This window comes from Apteryx mantelli, chromosome Z (assembly GCF_036417845.1).
Source record: "Apteryx mantelli isolate bAptMan1 chromosome Z, bAptMan1.hap1, whole genome shotgun sequence".
In the NCBI taxonomy this organism is placed as follows: domain Eukaryota; kingdom Metazoa; phylum Chordata; class Aves; order Apterygiformes; family Apterygidae; genus Apteryx; species Apteryx mantelli.
The window spans coordinates 18,473,698-18,492,386 of record NC_090020.1 but is presented as its reverse complement, the minus strand read 5'-3'; the positions used below and the strand labels follow the sequence as shown (position 1 = coordinate 18,492,386).

Below are 18,689 nucleotides of genomic sequence, written 5' to 3'. Positions count from 1 at the left end.
TTTTTTGAACAGGAAAGCAATTTTCCTAGTCTCCAATTCTACCTTTTTCTACACAAATAAGGGGGAAGGGAAAGGGGCCTGTTTAGTTTCGCCATCAGATCAGCAGCCTGATTTGACTCAAGGCACAGCTGCATAGTCACTATTGCCAACATACAGCAAGAGGCCATGAACACGCTGCTACAGTGGGAGAACACAGTAATACAACTCCTTTCAAGCACAATGTTAAACTGAGTATGAGGCCACACACTGATTTTCAGTGGTCTCAAAGTTAAGCAAATTCTTTCAATATTGTTCAGTCCACTAGAAATAAAATCCAAGTACTTCAGTGAAATAATCTCCCTCTTTGGAAAATAAACACATCCCAGAAGAAAGTTCAAGTTTCAGATCTGGGATTTGGGGGGTTTTGTTTGCTTTTGCTTTAATATTTGATCCTTAAAGGAAAAACTATAAAGCTGAATTAATGAAACTGTCTGCAGACAGAGCCTTGCACCATTAGAAAAGTTTATCCAATCATAATAGCTTGTAGAATAATTCGAGGTTAATCACAATTAATTTATAAACAAATCCTCTTAGGTTTGTATTTTTCTTGTGATCTAATATAAGTCAAATAGTAGTAATTCTGTGCAAGTTTGCAAACTTGAGGGCTAAATATAGGCCAACAAGTAATCCCAAAAAGTTCAGTGAGATCATTTATCTTCTTAAAGTTAAGCATATGCATTAGTCTTAGGAGATTGTAAGCAACCTATCATAAACACTCTAGTGACAAACACCTTCTCTTATACACCCACAGATTTAGCATTAATATCCTTTAGGGCTATATATTTATATCTTAAAATCCTCACCCTTCAACATAAAGCCTAGCTAACAGAAAGACATCTTTCATAAAATATAAGCCTGTAGCTTGACAACACAAATCAATCAATATTTTCTACAAATTTGGACCAATTAGTCATGGCTTGATAAAAGAGTTTATTTTTAAAGCCTCCTACATGCAGACTGAAGCAAACTTTCCAACAAGTTGGCCAGTTTTAACCCTTATTGCAATTTTATACATATTTCCATATATTTTCAGATTTTACAAATAAAAGAACAATTAAAAATACATTCTTAATAGAACGAGAGCAGCATACCATCAATTCCTGTTTAGTTTTGTATATTACGTACAGCTGAAGATAAACTATCCTGTTATTCACTTCAGCAGGTTTTTAGCAGGTTAGGCTTTTCTGCTCCCTCTTTCTCTCTCTCTTTTTTTTTTTTTAAAGGCAGTAAGTTAGATGTAAAAAGTCAGTTTGAAAAATGCTGTTTGGGTCTCACAAGAGGTAAGTCATTGATACTCTTGTATTATGCTTTCCAATTAATTAATTAAATTCCACTTAATTCCAGAGTTTTGAGGGCTATCCCACTCACTCCATCCACTCCATTTTAGTTTGTTTTATGAATACTAAAAAAATGCTTAAAATTAAATTGACTAGCATTATCACAATAATGCAAGTATATAATTTAGCTTCTGGTTTATAGGACAAAAAATTTACTTAACATGAAGTCTCATGTATTTCAGACAAAAATTTCAAAAAATATTTGAATACAATTTTGAATGGCTAACACTCGAAAAACTGTATCCCTAGAACAAGAGCTCAGATATGAATCCTTTCTTAACTGCCCAGTGAAATTCTTGCTGGCCTCTTGGTATTATGCTTTCTTTTTCAGAATTTGCCTGAAACAAGCCACATCATGGTTTCAAATGCCAAGTTTCAGATACATTTTAAAAAGCAGTTTCTAGCCAATAAGAAATAATAGTGTTTTACTACTGCCCTAGACAAATTTGATTCAAACAATGACTACAGATCCTGCCTAAACATAGACACACACACATGTATAAACATACCCCTTAAGGTTTTAATTTCTCTCCTAAACATTTTATAATTTTGCCAAATTCTATTAAAAGCCAATCAGAAATACCTTCAATGCACAGTCACATTAAAAAAAATAAGAAATATTCTCTGGTTCACAATAAGGGAAATAAGATGGTCATGTCAACATAACATACTACAGTTAAAATACCTGTACTTTTTACTAAAGGTATTTCATATTCTTCCAAAAATATTTAGAATTTCTTCCCAACTTGTTTTAAAAGTCTCTAAACTACCAAAAAGCTGGGGTGAGGAGAGGAATCTACAAAAAGGATTTCACCCTATCAATTCTTAAGAAACATGGTTTGTTCAACTGAGTTACTCAAAAGCAACTATTAAAGCCTGTTAGATTACATGAATTAAATAGATTGCCTTAAATCAGTTATAAAATCAGGCTATTATAACCCTGCTATTGAGAGTTTTTGCTGCTGACAAAAGGGAGTTAAGGAATCTTACCAGTGCACAGCACACCAATTAGACTCAAGTTGTCCTCTGAACTGACTTTAACTCAGAAGAATGATACTTCATATATCCATCAAGTCTTAAAAGCTACTTTAAAAGAACAAGTCTTTTCTAATCATAAAATCCACTTAAGACTTGGCTAGTCATACTCTACTATATTGTAGGGAAGCAAAGAGAAATTTAAATACTTACTTGGGATACATAGGCTCATAAAGATACTTGTCCCTTGCTGATGGAATTTCAAAAAATAAGATGTATCCATTTGCAGTCTGAAACAGAAACACTGATAAATATATATCTATCTGCGTATATAAAATTTATACAGACTCTTGTGATTTCTATACAAGTCTCAAATTCATTGCAGACAAACATACACTCATATCAGTTTCGGATATATTAAAAACCTGTCCCTTAAAATTCATTGTTGATAAAATTCATACTACTCTTTAAAATCCACTATACAGATTACTCAGTAGGGAGAAAGCAGGGAAAACAGTTAGATGTATGCCCCCAGAAGGGATTTCATTCTGATTTACATTGATTTAAATACATAAAAATAGACAGCTACCTCAGCTAGTCAAAAACGTAGGTACCTAATTCCCACTAAAAGAAAGAGTTAATACAAAAGGCATCTAATAGAATATATCAGGCATTCAGAGCCAATTCAAACACTGACAGGTACTATAGAGTGCATAGGAGCTAGGCACTGACTCTCACTGTTAGTCATCCAGATAGGCTTTAAAAAATCCTAAAGTCACCCGGTATCATCAGGTACCACAATACCTTTAAAAACCTGTCTGTGTCTGGAAAATTTTTCATAATTCAAGCCCAATTCATATTCTGTTACTCTGGAAGAATGACTTCAAATTATAACACTAATTGGAAAACAAATACAAATCATTTAGTTATCAGATGTTCCAGTCAGGACTAGAAGCTGACCCAGCATTTGTGTAAATACAGGAGCCAGGTGACCAACAAGGTTAGCTGTCCAAAATTAGGAAGTATTATTTTTTTAAAAGCATAAGCTTGTCCTTCAGATAAATTGGCAAATGCATTCCAGTTCAACAGTGTTTCTGTCCAGTCATTTTAATAGGGGCTGGGCATGCACTCAAAGCACTATGAAGACAAGCACCAGTGAAATGAATGGTTTCAAGTTGCTTTGTAGGGTTGGTTTCCCTTTCTTCCAATAAAGGAAAGGGAAACACTCTTGTTGGGTTATTTTAGCAGTTTGGAGGGGGGCATTTTTTTTCCACTCAAACATTTTGCTTTAAAATGAAAGAAATTTAGTGTTTCGGCTTCAAACAAGGTTCAGGCATGTACTTAAGAAAACACAATTCCCCTTCAAAGCAAGTATCTTTCTTGTGCAAGAATAAGATAGGTACCATAGGGTTGATCTTGAGACAGACTGAAAATAAGTGGAAGCTTTTCCCTATGCAGTAAAATAATGTTCAGGTATTACGTAATAAAGAAACATACTCATTTCTAACACCTTTACAGGTATTTTCCATTACATCATTAAATATTTAAATTAAATATTTAAATATTTAAATATTTAACCCGTAAGTTATCTTATACTGGAAGGAGAAGTAAAACAATACTGTGAAGTATCTTTATACTGATATTAAGATACAAAAGGCCTTCCTGAACTCTATCCAAAGTAGCAGTTGCTATTGTCACAGGTTCATTTCTGAGCAGAGCCTCAAATTCCATGAATAGTCATTTGAATTGTAAAAGCATTCTACCATACACTTGCTGTAAACTGATCATATTCATTCAGTTAGGTTTCTACATCGCTTTAGAAATGTATGTCTTACAAAGAAATTCACTAAAGTTACCATCACTGTCATCTGTTCCCTGATCATTCTCATCTCAGACTGTCATCAAGATGGCATCTTCTTACAGATCAAAGTATAACCATCAATTGCCTCAGAACAAATTTCACTAAATAGTTTCTCATATGCTATGATGTTTAATAATGCTCCAATTTAGCTAAGGGAATGTATGCAGAAGAGTAGACTATTAGAAGACTGCAGCAGGGCAAGGACTCAGATCTCTTATATACTTTTCTACACTGAAGCACCTCAATCCAGTTCACAAGTTCACAGATCCAAGTCACAAAAAAGGGAAAACATGTTTATTCTCTAGGAAAAAAACTTCACTACATCTTTTATTTGGGGATAAAAGCATCACCTAGGACCATCTTCCTCACTAAACCCCCAAAGCTGCCTTTCTCTCTGTAACAAAAATACCAGTATTGTAAAATCTGGTCCTTTGGTAGGACTCAGTATCTAATTCAAACTAAATTTGAGACATATTCCAAAAGTTTATTAAAAAAATCTTGCAAAAACTAAAGAAAGGTGCTGTTCAAGCAAACATAACATGTTTGAATACATAATTACACATAGGAGATGCTAGATAAGCATGAGAAACATGAAGAATACTAGTAACCTCATGAAATTCAGTTCTTTGACAACTGCTTGACCATTCTGAATTTTAGTTTGTGAAACTTAAGTTTACAAACTCAGAGTTTAAGATATGGACATTTAGATTACATCATCTGCCATAAAGAACACTAAGCTAAATAACACTAAGCTAACTAAAGCTAGTCTGACTCTCAGCTGAAACATAAGGTCACTTGAGCAAATGGATCCTAACATCACAGAGATAACATAATATACAAATTAATTCAATACAACAAACAATCTCTTCTGAACTACTTTAGACAATTTACTTGTGATTATATGCCACGTTATAAAACAGAATTCTCTGGTTATTTGTGATAAGACTTACAATAGTCTCCTTTTTGCCTTTGCTGGTAAGTATCAGCATTTATCTTCTGAAGATATAATCTGACATTAACAGGATTGGTTTCATCAGATCCTTTTAGGTGTTTTAAACATTATAAACCAACTACTCAGTGAAGTCTATTTCAGGATTACACACAAGAAAACTGGAGCACAGGAAGTTTAGTTGATTTACATAGAGTCATGAAGACAATGATAGAGATAGGAACTCTTCCATAAATCATCTGAGGTATTTTCAACTAAAATAACAATGTCTGTGTGGTTAAAAGGCACCATACAAGGCACTACAGGCATCATTTCAAGTACAAAAGATTGTTTATATTAGGAGATGAAGTCACTGTACCAACAAATACAGCAGTTATTATCCAATTTGTAATTCCACATAGCCAACCTTTGATGAGGAATTTTAATGATTTCATTCTTCTCTTCTGCACCTTCTCACAAGAAAACCTTACATATAACAGCCTTGATTTAAAAAGCTATACCTAAGCTATATCTTTAAAAGGAATATACCCAAGTTAAATAAATCAAGATTAATCTTGAACATACCAACAGTCACCAAGGGCATCATTCCACATTCTGACTCCTTTGCTGTGGGAATCTTGCTCTGCCGATTTACTTTTCAAATGCTGATGCTAAAATCGTTCACTTCGCTGCTGTTAAGTGCAGCACTAGCCATTGACCATCATCCCAAAAATTTTTTTCTCATACGTAAAACAAGATTTCATCTACTCCTTTCAGACCCTTAACAGAAGTAAGGGTCTATGTATCACCTATGACACTGACCACGACCTTTGCTTCTATGTTCTCAGGGCCTCACTGTTTTTTTTTTTTTGTTTGTTTTGCTTTTAAAAATCAACACTACATACCACTCTCACACCTTAATAAAGCCGAAGTTTCATCCTCTTTAGATTCACCTTTTTGGAAGACCTGTAAACCCTTACAATTTGTCAGACTAAATATGCTTATGTTACCTAATTCCACCTCAACTATTTCTTTCATTCACATGCCTTGTCTTTAAATTCCCTACAGAAAGGATTGTACGTATTCTTCAGGACCAGGTTTCTAAAGTAATGAGACGGCTGGGTCAACCCAAGCCAGCGCATCTGAACATTGTTTTAAAACAAAGAACTGCAATTCTTCGGGGAAAAATTAAAGCTTTCTTAAGCAATTTTCATTTAGTCATCCTAAAAAAAATGGGTACTATTATATATGTGCATGAGATATGTATCAATTATACATACATATACACATATGCGTATATACATATACACATATGCGTATATACAGCCTGCAGGTCTCTGCATGGAAACTTGTAACACAAAATTTTCTTTACAATAGTTTAATCACAGTATAAATAATAAAAAAAATCCTACTTACTGAAACAGCTATCATGGTGCTGTCAGGCCGCCATTCTGCTTGTTTATAAGGTCCAAACTGAGAAGCTGATTTTGAATGTTCCTTGTAGCTTACAATTAATACACTGGGCTGGAGAAAAGACAACAACAATGATATGTTATGTCTAGAAGGAAAGGGATTTTTGTTATCTTGTGATACAAGTCTAAGCAATCACACTTCTTCAATAACAACACTTTTCCATTAAAAAACACAGTTTCAAGAAATTATTAGTGTATACTTGACAATGGATTACACACAATGCTTTTAAAGAGAGATTATGCAGCATACCTGTGGCACTGTCAGTCCTAATCTCACTCTTAAACTCAAGACAGAGAAATAAAATACTTCATTCTTTCAGTAAGGAGTCATCACAGAGTGTACAAGTAGTTTTAAGTTAGAAACAGGGTGACTGAAACTTGAGATGAAGAAAAGGCATTTCAAACAGGCTTTTATAATAAAAAATAGTGTCAAATCAAGCAGGATGAAATACTCTACACTGAGGATTTGGTATATTCTATTTACTTGTTCCTACTAAATGTATGGGCCATCACAGAAAGTGAAAAATCAGGAAATCTACTTTGTATCTCCAAAAAAAAAAAAAAAAAAAAAAAGATTGCCAGAAATTATTCAGCAAAGCCACATATATGGTTTGATGAAAAGACTTTGCATATGATCTTATGAGATGCCCTCACTAGCACCTTTCCTTCTGGGAAAGGATGACAGCTTTTGGGTCACAAAGCCCAGACAGTGCTATCGTAACCACCAAGTTGTTTATTCCCTTTTGTGAAGGTAGTTGAGAGATGCAATAGAGAAACCCTAACAGAACGCTACCCTTCACTGCTCCAGGAACATCCTTCTAATTTCCTTCCTAAGTATATTTGAGACTAGTTTGTACTCACTTGCTCTTGAACCTGTAACAACTTTCAGCTTAGATATGTATCCTCACCTCTGCCACCCTCTATCCTTTTGCAGGATGGGAAAGAGGGAAGAAACATGTATACCAGTTAGATGACAACCGTATCTCCTCAGGATTCAACAAAATTAAACAAGTCAAGCTCTAATAAAGTCAAGCATTTTACATCTAAAGCTATGTATCGTGAAAAGTCATCTAAGATGTATAACAGTGCTAAGACGTGTACAACTGCACTCCTTCTGTAAACAGGAGGATATATTGGCATAGTTTTCATTACTTGTCCCAAGTGAAACAAGCTGTTAAATGCCTATTTTTAGCAAAAGGAGGGCCCAATTAGTACAGTACTTTTTTCTAGTTAGTTTTAGATAATTAGCTCACAGCCAGTACAGAAACAACAGGTATTTAGGTTCTATTACATAGAATTTTCCTTAAATCTTTACATTTGTTTCTGTTGTAAAAAACAACTTCCCACATCGGCTTCATGAACTCCATATGGCTTTTCCTATTCACGCTTCTTCATGCAGCAATTGAAAATTATAACACAAATCTAGTTAGGCATAACTGAAACATGCTTACTCTCTTTCTCAAATAAGTCAAAACATTGACCCTCCTTTCTGCAATGCTTAAAATCAGCTTTCAGTTAAGATTTAATGGTAGAGTAACAGCTTTTGAAGAAACTGGTGATTCCAGAAACATAGGAATTGATCTATCAAATAAAACCAGAGTTGTTAAGAAGATATATAGAGAGATTCATTTATAGAACAAAAATAAACATCTCCAGTTTTTAAGGAAGAAATAACTGAAGACTTTCTGTGCAACTAATATGTAACTCTCTCCCTCAAATTGTGACTTAAAGTTAGCAATAGCTTACCAAAATAGAAGAAAAGTAGATCTGGCATTTCACAATCTGCTGCAGAGAAAATCTAGCATTTTGATATAACAATTTGGCCTCCAAGTAAGGCATATAAGGTCAGGCATAACAGAAGCTGACACTCATTTATGAGTAGAACAGGGGGATGGATGCTCACAGAATAATAAAAATGCAAAAAAGAGAAAAAGGGAAAGAATCTTAGAAAGTATGTAATGATGTCATCCCCCAAAAGTAAACAAGGTCTCCAGTGCTCTAGTTAATAATATTGAAAAGAGAAATAGGATACAACTTCTTGTTCCCATGAATACACTAGATTTCCTTCCCTTTTTTACTACCATTCAACTACTTCTCCTTCCTTTCTCACAAGAGCCCTTTCCACAGTGCTCTCACTCCCAATCTTTATGCTTCTTCTCAACAATGCCTTTCTAGTATAAAATATATCTTTTTTATTGATGTCAGATTATGACAACATTCACAGGAGATGGCTGAGTGCAAATATATTCTGGATGACCAAGGCTGAAACAGAAGAACTGCATTATTTATAAAACAGTAGCTGGCTAGCTTCATATGTAAAGACATCTAATTCAACAACCTATGTTAAAATTCATTTTCATTTTGTTATTAGTTGCTGTAAGGCTGTACAGTAAGAATTCTTTTGGATTTTCAGCCAAGAAATACTTGAAGATGCAGCTCTGTTGCCATAGCTCTGCATCAACATTAGAACAAGCATTGTCATATTCATTTGGAATTTTGTAATTATTTAACTTAACTTTACCTGATGGGATACATCATCTTTCCCAATTACTTTAAGCAGTATCCACAAGCAACACGGACAGCCTCAAAACGAACTGAACTCTATCAAGTAGTTTTCATGAAGAGATTTATCAAGATATTCAAACCCTACATCTGAATTATTTCAGCAAAGTAGAAGTTGTATCACCATTTCAGAAGTGATATTACCATTTCAGTAGAAGTGATATTACCATTTCCAAACACAAGCATTCTACCCACGCTTGATTCATGTGCACATTGAATAGACGTTTAAATCCTAAACTAAGACGTGAATGTTGCTCTGAACAGGCAGTCTTTAAATAGCAGGAGTAGCCAAATAGAAGTAAATGCCTGATTTAACTGAGATGTTTAAAGGGCTTAAAAGAAAATGATATATTAATAAATTTCAAGGTACAGAGAGAGAGGTAAAGTCACTGTTTCTGTCTGGGAGAACGTACAATTGGGAAAAACTGAGTTTTCCTTAACTTGGATTCTGTGGTTTGACTGCTGCAGGTTAATGGCAAACTGTGCACATAGTAGATTTAATAAATAAGTTAAACAGGTCTGGAAATAAAATGGAAAACTACTGGACACATTTTGAGAAGTAGACACCTAACAGCATCTACACCTTCAGACATTAAAAGTAAGAGAGCAAGTAAAAATGAAAGAACCCTAAAAAAATTTCAGTTCACCTGAATCCAGAAAGAGAAAGTGCAAGAGAGGAACACTGCCATTTATGGCCACCCCAAAAATGAGTAATGAACCCCGTCAGCTATTCAAGAGGAGTGGTTATTTGGGTGATAGCAACAATGGCTGTCAAAACTAACTTTTTTTTTTCCTGTTAGATATATTCTCTGCCTTGACCGACTGTAGCTTGGACTTTCAAAGCCAGAAGGTTCACCTTAAGTCACTCAATTACAGTAATAGTAAATGTTTGAAATTTGGGATCATACTGAGATGAATTACTATTATTTTAACTAGTGAGATTTTTACACATATATGTGGGTATAAATTATATTAGGTATAACTATAATATTTTATTAATGTATAATATTATATAATATATAATATTGTGTTATAATTGTACATAAAATGTATATTTATACACACACATATATATACATATATTCAGCTTGCTAGTGAAAATGGTAGAACTGATTTTTTAAACTTGATAACCTACACAAATAAAGTTAAGAAAATTAATACAGAGCAAAAATAGGAAGTAACAGTCTCTCTCCGGTCTTTAGATGTTCCTGTAAGGCAACAGCATTCATTTTTTATACAATACAAAGAAGTAGTTCTATACTAAATATGAGTAGTAAAACCATAACATTCTTAGAATTTATGCAAGGATATGTCAAGCAGCTGATACATCAAGTCATGCTCAAATTCTTAAGTACGTACTGCAAAAAAGTTACACATATACTTAAAATACCAAATGAGTTGCACAGAATCCAATTATTTCCCCAAAGAACATCCAGAAGTCTGAATGCTTTGCTTAGCTATATGTAGACACCATGTTCTGACCTGAGCTATATGTTTTTTTCCATGTTCTTCTTCATTTTAAATAAGAAACCAAAATTACTTGAATTTCCAATGCAAGTAAATTGCACCAGTCTTAATACTTCTTTTTCTTTCTTAAAAGATTCTCATCCTTAATGCCACCAATTCACTACAACTAATTTACTTTCCAAAGAGTTTTTTGCATTTAATTATGGCTGTCAAACACTGAACATCTGGAAGACTAGCAGTCTTTTCCCAGCTGTTATCTCCAGGAAGAAGATTCTTAATATAGTACATTGGCTGAAAGTACACAACAGTATTAGCAGCTGACAATATGGTATTACAAAGGGTTTTTTTTAATGGAACATCAATACAGGAAGTTGCAGGGCCATAGATATCTGTCAAAATCCTGATATTCTCATCCCTTAACAATTCACTATTTTAGGCATCAACACTTAACCTCATCCAGAACCAGAAGGCAGTTTGTTTCAAAAAAAACCAAATGCAATGACTTTCTGTTCAGCTTTATATGACAAATGCTTCAACACAAAACCAAACACTCGCTGCCCTGATGAGCTTACAATCTAAGTGTCAAAGACAAGGCATGGAGAAACCAGAACAAAAAGGTCATCACAAACAAGATTGGTGACACTGCACTTTATTTTAGTTATCATTAGGTGGTCTGTGCTAAACTTTTAAGGCTGAAGCTTTGTAGGTTTATACAGTAAAAGACTGGAAAGTTTGGATGAAGGAAACTAAGAAAAGCATGCATGCATAAGGAAGAGAAAAATTTATTACTAAGGATCAGGGGGAAAAAAAAAAAAAGGTAGGTAAACACAGACGACAAAAGTCATTTTGCCAGTAAGACAGACATAGTATGGAGGTAAAAATTCCTAAAACTAGGGTTTAAGAATGTTATTCCTTGAATTCAGTCTAAAAACCAGCAAATAGTTTAGTATCAACAGAGCAGTTGTTCAACAAACACTACAGACGCAGCATACGAAAAATGTCAGGACAGACCATGTTTCATGTAAACTACTGTGAAAGAGTTCAAAAAATTCAGTGTATCAGAATCATCTAGTACATGGGAATCACAGTCTCTCCCAGCTGAAATTTTTCAGTTAACCTACTGTTCAAAAATGTTGCAAATAAGACAGGAAACATACTGCAGAGCTTTGCTGCCCCTCAGTCTCACAAATTACCAGCAATGAGATTATACAAGTGCTTAAATTTGAAATAAACAGAATTCTATGTGATAGAGAGTAGAATCTCTAACCATAAACAAATTGGCAAATAACTTTATGTGCAACAGATTGGACTGTTAAAATTCACAACTGAGAATCCTTTTCTCTTAATGCAATTAATGTCTTTCAAGGGTCATTTATTTGGTATTCGCACAGGAGAAACTGAAAAAACTTTTAAGGCCCACCAAATATTAACATGACAACTTTACATTTCACATGATGATCCCATCAGTCTAATGGGTATTTCTCTTATTTCCTTAACTATGTAACTACAAGTATATAATTACAATAGAAGAAACAGCAAAATTGCTACTGCTTTTTGAAGTATTATCTATTTAATAACTGATTATTAAGATTTAACACAAACAACAGAGGCAATGACAAAGGTAAAGCTCAAGTAGGAAATTAAGATTATAATTATCTGTAGGTCATTGGGTCACATCAGGCCCAGAGTCTTTGTGTAGCTCATATAAAAAGAAAGTCTTCTCAGATCAACATCTGTTGGGTATCAGTAAGAAATTCCTCATTATCATCTCAGGGGTTAAACAACTAAGGAAAAAACACAGTGATAGGAGGTAAGACATGGTAACTTGCATTGATGCTACCTGCATCACACTGAATGCACATGAAAAGAGAGTTATGAGACTTGTCTGTATACAAACTAGCTCAGCATACAGAATAAATACAAATTATTCTGTAGTCTGGGATTCTGACACACATGCTTTCCCATAAAGTTAAAGTTCATTTGTCTGGCCTGATTCAATATCAGATTGTCAAAAAAAACCAGGAAAGCTTAAAAACAATGGCTAGATATAAATCATAAGCTGGTAAACACTTAGGTTATTAAGAAATTTTCCTCAAAATAAGTGGTTGGGCCAAGCTACTCTGAGCTCCAGAGAGCTTACAAAACTGGATTTGACCAGCAGAGTCATACCAGATACTCTAACAACCTCCAGGAGCTTTCGTTAAATATTCAAGGACAATACATATTCCTGACACCGCCACAGTCTGTTAAGATTAAAGAAAGGAAATGCTGAACTATATTTATATATACAACTGCATCATCAGACACTATTCTTGTTCCACCTACTTTAGTCTTCAAGATCTCCAGGGGAACTCCACTGATTTATCACACCACCTTCCTCAGCTACATACATCTTCCCTCAGCTTACCAAATCCTGTGGGTAATTATCTAGAACTCCCTAAAATATCTTAAGCTCACGTTTCATGAAATAACCAAACCAATTTAATGGCATTAAAAGTTACTGCTGTCAAAGGAGTAATTGCTTTCAGTTAGCCAACTACAACGCTCCTCTGATCCCCTGATGAGTACAGTCTCCTACCCTGGCAGGAAAAAAGCAAACAGTTTTCTATCTGTTTAGCACGCTGAACAACCATGGAATCAAGATAAAAGCCAACACTAGTCCACAAGAGTCACAAAAGTATAGCTGGGAGCAAGAAAGACGACAACACTTCAGACTGCACAGCTGCCTCAGGAAACCTCACCTTAAGATCCCTAGTCCATCTAGTAAACGTTATTACTTCATTTTAACATTTCAGAAAATTTCTCTCGTGAATTGAAATTTCTCATTTCAAAAATCCAAGTACCTAACAGAAGCAGATTAAAAATATTTACAAGCTCTCTATAGCTGTCTATGACAGGTTTCATTAGCTCTTAATGTCAAGGAAGCTTCCGAGGTATTTAAATGAAAATTTCTCCTAAAACACTGCAAAAGAAACACTTTAAAAATATCAGAAAACAGCAAGGAAGACTGAAACACAGTGTAACCTTTCTTTCAAGAAAGCTAATAACTTAGTTCAGTTGGTCCACAAGGGCACCACATCCTCAACTATCTGTACAGAAGATATTACAGGACATCTCAATCATCAGATTTCAAATCCTTACACAGCTTGAACTGCTCTATAGGGAGTTACATAAAGAAAATTATGACTTCAACTTGTAAACTAGTGAGTTTCAAAAAGCTCAGTTACATTTGGTTTTAGCTACTCAACCACCACTGCATATTTTCTGGTTCCTCAAACACTATTTTAAAAGTGTTTCTCCCTTGTTTTATGTGACTGTCAAACTGGGAAAGTGGCAAAACAGAGAACATCACACAAAGGAAGTATGCCCTGTCTCCTACTTGTTACAGTCTTAAACATCTGTTGATTCTGTTCATCCTTCCAAGACATTTCACTTAAGATTTTAGATTTTAGATGATAAGACTCTCTGAAATTTGCCTTAGGAGACCATTCTTAGTCTCTCTCAGGAAACAGCTATCTATGCAGCAAAATCGGCATGTCATCTTACTCAATAAGACAGTGAAAAACATCAGCATTATTTTAGTTCATTTATACTACGTACAGAAAGCAGGCAAAGTGAGCAAAAGTTCCAATACCAGAAACAAGCCAACAAACATCAATAAATCAGGCTTCTCAACCTGTCACATTAATGAAATACTATTAAAGATCATTTTCCCACTGAATCTGTAATATATGAGTTCTATTTTATGATATCAAAGAACCTCAAATACCACCATTTATCACATCCTACTGTTAGGCTGTAATTCCTCCTCATTCTTCTGTCAGAAGCAGGTCCATTTTAAGACATTTTTATTTCTTTTGACCCAAGTTATGCCAATTTAACTGCTTGCATTGTTACTTTATGAAACAGATCTGTGAAGCAACCCAGTTTGGGGGGGAAAAAAAAAAAAGGAAAGTTTTCCTCTTTAAAAAAAGATCATTTTACAAATTCAGTTTAGAGCACAGCCATGCAAAAAATAAGCTGGCATAACAAACAGCAGTACCTGTAAAAGCATAACGGAGGTAAGTAGGCAAAAACCCCTCAAATTGGATATATCACTGACAATGCACAAAAACAGAACTGCAGCCTCAGAAAGAAACTTCAAAATTAAACTTGGAGGATTTTTTAGAATAACAACACTCTGTCAAAGAAGCCATCTTCAGTTTCGCGACAATATCATTAAAAACCACAAAGCAGATTTTTTTTTCCCCCAAGACCAACTTATACAGCAAGATAAGCAATCTACTTTGTTATATCCAGGGGTTTTGCAATCATTTCCTTATAGAAGCAAATGAGAAGTCTAGGTTGCATCAAAGAAGGCTAAAACCCATGGAGAGGTAAAAATAAGGTTAAGCTTTCTTTCAGCAAGTGAAAGCCAACAAACATATTTTAAAAACAGCAGATAACCACTGACTATGTCTCATGCAATAAAATGGCATCTTTGTACAACTGCAACTTCTTGGGAAGGGGGGGAAGGGCAGGAAATACATTGCTTGTTTAGCCAATTTTCAGCAACATTCTGATTTCCAAGTTAACTGTAGGAGTTCAAGGCTTCTTTGGTAACCAAAGATTACAACCATTAAGTTGTCCTCCCTTTCCAAATTTCAGTACTCTAACAATAGAAACATTTAAGAATCAAGATCCCACAACAGATTAGAACTATTTAATTATAAAACTGTAAGAAATAAGATCTTAAAGATTGGCCGTACAGGCGAGTATTGTGTCCCACATTCCTAATTTTCAAAATACAAAAAAAATACTGCCTTGATTTTACCTACTATTGTTTCATTACAGTAATAAGAATCACCAACAATCTTCGTATACACATCCAATCTCTCCCTACAAAATAACATGTAAAATAGTCTATGCATTTTTGCCTCAAAAACATTAACCGAGTTCCACCTGTTTTTACCCACATCATTTACCCGCTTCTAATCTTTAATTTTCCAAACTGAAAAAGCAATTCACACTTTAAGATAAATTTTCCTAATACTAGTTCTTAAGCACACAGTAGATTTAAAAGAGCTTTAGACATTACCATTTTACATGAAAAATACACGATAATAAATGTAAGTTTGCAAGCCTGAAAATATTTCAATGGCCCCTGTGCTTGAAATAGGTAATACGAAACTCAGAATCTCACCAGACTCCTCATCTCATTCTGACGTGGAACTTTTCATATATAGTTCAGATAGTAATAAGCCTTAACAACGACATTAGCCCGAAGGCTTTTTTACTTCAGGAAATTGAATTAAACCCAACTAGAATTTAGTTTTGCTCCAAAGAAGATACTTCTGACAACCAGAAACTTATTACAGAATGCAAAAATGTTAGTTTCTTTCACAAAAATCCAACACATGATTTTAAGCTCTATCTTCAATAAAAGAATGACTTTTTTTTTCTTCTATATAGATACAAATAACAAAGGAGTCTCTTAGAAAAGACGATCTTAACCTTTGTCTTGCCTGGTTTTGCTAAGGCTGACTGTCTGCAGAGGGCAAGAGACTGTAACATACTTTTTAGTTTAAGGTCAACTACTGATCAGACCTGGCAAAGTCAGTATTTTACTCCAAAGCACCCATTACAAACTGGAATTAAAATATAGTAAAAAAGTTTTAAATGGTCTGTAAGTTTGCTCAGACTTCTGCATCAAGTGAATATTCTGCTTAGGCTTTGCCTCTAGCCAATTATACAACAGTTAAAATTTGAAAACAAGCCCAAACCTGAAAGTTAACGTATCTAATCCTCAGTGATGGACCATAAAAGAAATTGCATTCTAGACAACACATCTTGAGAAGTATTCTATAAGTCTGTCCTCTTTTACATATTTACCTTTAATTAGGCTCTGTTGGCTGACTACAGCTATAATTTAACTGGCAAAAGCTAGAAGAGTATGTCTACACTATGTATCATGAATCTAAGAGACCAAAGGCCACATGATGATGTTCACACAGCATAGCAACTGGACTAATGGGCCTTAATTAGATATTTGTACAGGTTAAAAAACAGCAACAGCACCCCACCCAGAAACTAATGAACAGCCACGCTGAGCGCAGCACAACACAACAAGGTAAGGTGATGAAATCTCAATATAACTTAAGACAAGATTTTATGGCTCTGACTGTCACTTGATACCTTTGAATATCAACTTTCTAAAATTAGACTGATTAGATTAGATTTTTGGTTTTTGCCTGTAATCTGAGATGAATTCTATAAATTAGATGGGGACAGAGATATTTATACACAGATGTAGGGTCTAATTTAGGTAGTACTTAAAAAGATCCGTCATCAAAATCTAAAGCCAATATCACAGCTGCTCCATAAGACCGTGTCTAAACAAACTGACAAATGACACTTTTTGTTACCAAACTAACTCAAAGGGAGAAGGTTAAATTTCCATTTCAAGCAAGGTATTTAATGTTACATGCATACTCTTGAACTCAGTGCTGCTAGAGCTGCAACTTCCATGCAAAAGCCTGCCAAATTCAATTTTATTCCATGCTGATTCTAATGTTCAGGGCTGCAGAACATTTAAGTGGGCATCATAACAAGACAAGTTTATGAATTTCTGTGTTATATAATTACTCTTGAATAAAGCCTGAATCAAGCCTGAATCTTGAAAGTAATGGCAAACATAAGCAGTTAAGTTTGGGGAAGACTCCTTAGATTCCCAATTTTGGGTGCAAAAAACATGGGTCACATGACCATGAAATACATAAAGCACGTTTACAAAACGGGGGTTAGTACAAACACCCTTTGCAATAGACTAGCGTGCTATTTAAAGTCAAACTAAAAAAAAGGTTGCTTAGAAGTCTCATTTTCAGTAATAACAGGTGGTAACTCCGAGTAGGCTGCTTTTACATGTTTGCTGATAGCAACATACTCTCAAGGAAATGTCTCGGCTTAAAAGGTCTGGCTCGCAAGAGAGACTCACAAATACTGAAGCACTTTGTCAGATTTAGCCCCAGCTTTCACAACGCTTTCTGAAAGAGGAACGAACATACATTTTACAGACGGGAGGGTTTTTCGGCTGGCGGGCGAGGGTTTGAGGGCTAACAGGAGGATACTCACTCTGCAGTACCAGATGCTCAGCTGAGATGGGGACAATACCGCGAAGAAGGCTCTCTGGGGATCCGTCTGGATGTGCAGAGGTTGCTCCGGGGACTCCAGAGGACACGCGAGCCTCTTGGGCCAGCCGCTGAGGAAATACATGGCTGCGGCTCTCCCCGCGGGGCGCGGGCTCTCAGCGGGCCGGGCAGAAGCAACAGGGCCACCGCTTCCCCGCTCCCGGGCCGCCGGACGAAGGGCTCTGACCGCCGGCCCGCAGCCGGCCGAGCATAATCACGCGCAAAGCGGCGGGACCCTGCGCTCGGCGCCGCCGCCCTGCGCCACGCTGGGGAGGGGGGCGGCCGCGGCCTCTTCACCGGGCGCGGCGGGCAGGGCGAGCCGTCGCCGCCAGCCGCCGCTCGGCCGCGGCGCGGGGGATCAGAGCGAAGCGGCGCCGCCGCCGAGGGGCGGGAGCAGAGCCCGGGGCGGGGCGAGGCCCGGGCGCAGCGAGCCGCGGGGCCGGGGCCTGAGGGGCGGCGGCCGGTCACTGCTGCGAGCGGGCCCGCGGCGGCTGCGGCGGCGGCTCCGACCGCCTCGCGGTGCCGGGCGCTCCCGCGCTCGCCGCGGTCGTGGCTGGGGCTGGGGCTGTCGTGGCCGCCGCCGCCGCCATCTCCCGCCTCCTCCCCGCCCGCTACGGCGTCTGAGCGCCGCAGCCCCGAGCGCGACGGCGGCCCGCGAGGGGGCGGGGCGGGCGGCGGGGCGGGGCCGCCGCGGCGGCCGCCGATTGGCCCCGGCGGCGGGGCCGCGCGGAAGTGACGTCCGGAGGCGGCCGGGACGCCCGCCCCCCCCCCGCTCACCCTCGCCCCAGGAGACTTCGTGTCAAGGTTCCGGGCGAAAATGCGCGCGCTGGGGTTGGGGGCGGGGAGGGACAGAGCTGGAGGGGGCGGGGGGGAGCGAGGAGA

The 18,689-nt window shown here is 36.9% G+C and overlaps 1 protein-coding gene across 6 annotated transcripts in view; it reads right to left on the bottom strand.

Annotated features, from left to right (window-relative positions):
* The window catches only part of RIC1 (RIC1 homolog, RAB6A GEF complex partner 1), a 51,203-nt gene extending 33,195 nt beyond the window's left edge, over positions 1–18,008 (bottom strand). For all 6 annotated transcript variants that reach the window (XM_067315224.1, XM_067315228.1, XM_067315227.1 and 3 more), the window contains exons 1-3: positions 17,752–18,008; positions 6,557–6,664; positions 2,565–2,641 (exon numbers count right to left, since the gene is read on the bottom strand). In XM_067315224.1, coding sequence (XP_067171325.1) covers positions 2,565–2,641; positions 6,557–6,664; positions 17,752–17,892 — 326 coding nt within the window. In that variant the 5' untranslated portion in view covers positions 17,893–18,008. The remainder of the gene's footprint in view (positions 1–2,564; positions 2,642–6,556; positions 6,665–17,751) is intronic.
* Positions 18,009–18,689: the final 681 nt, after the last annotated feature.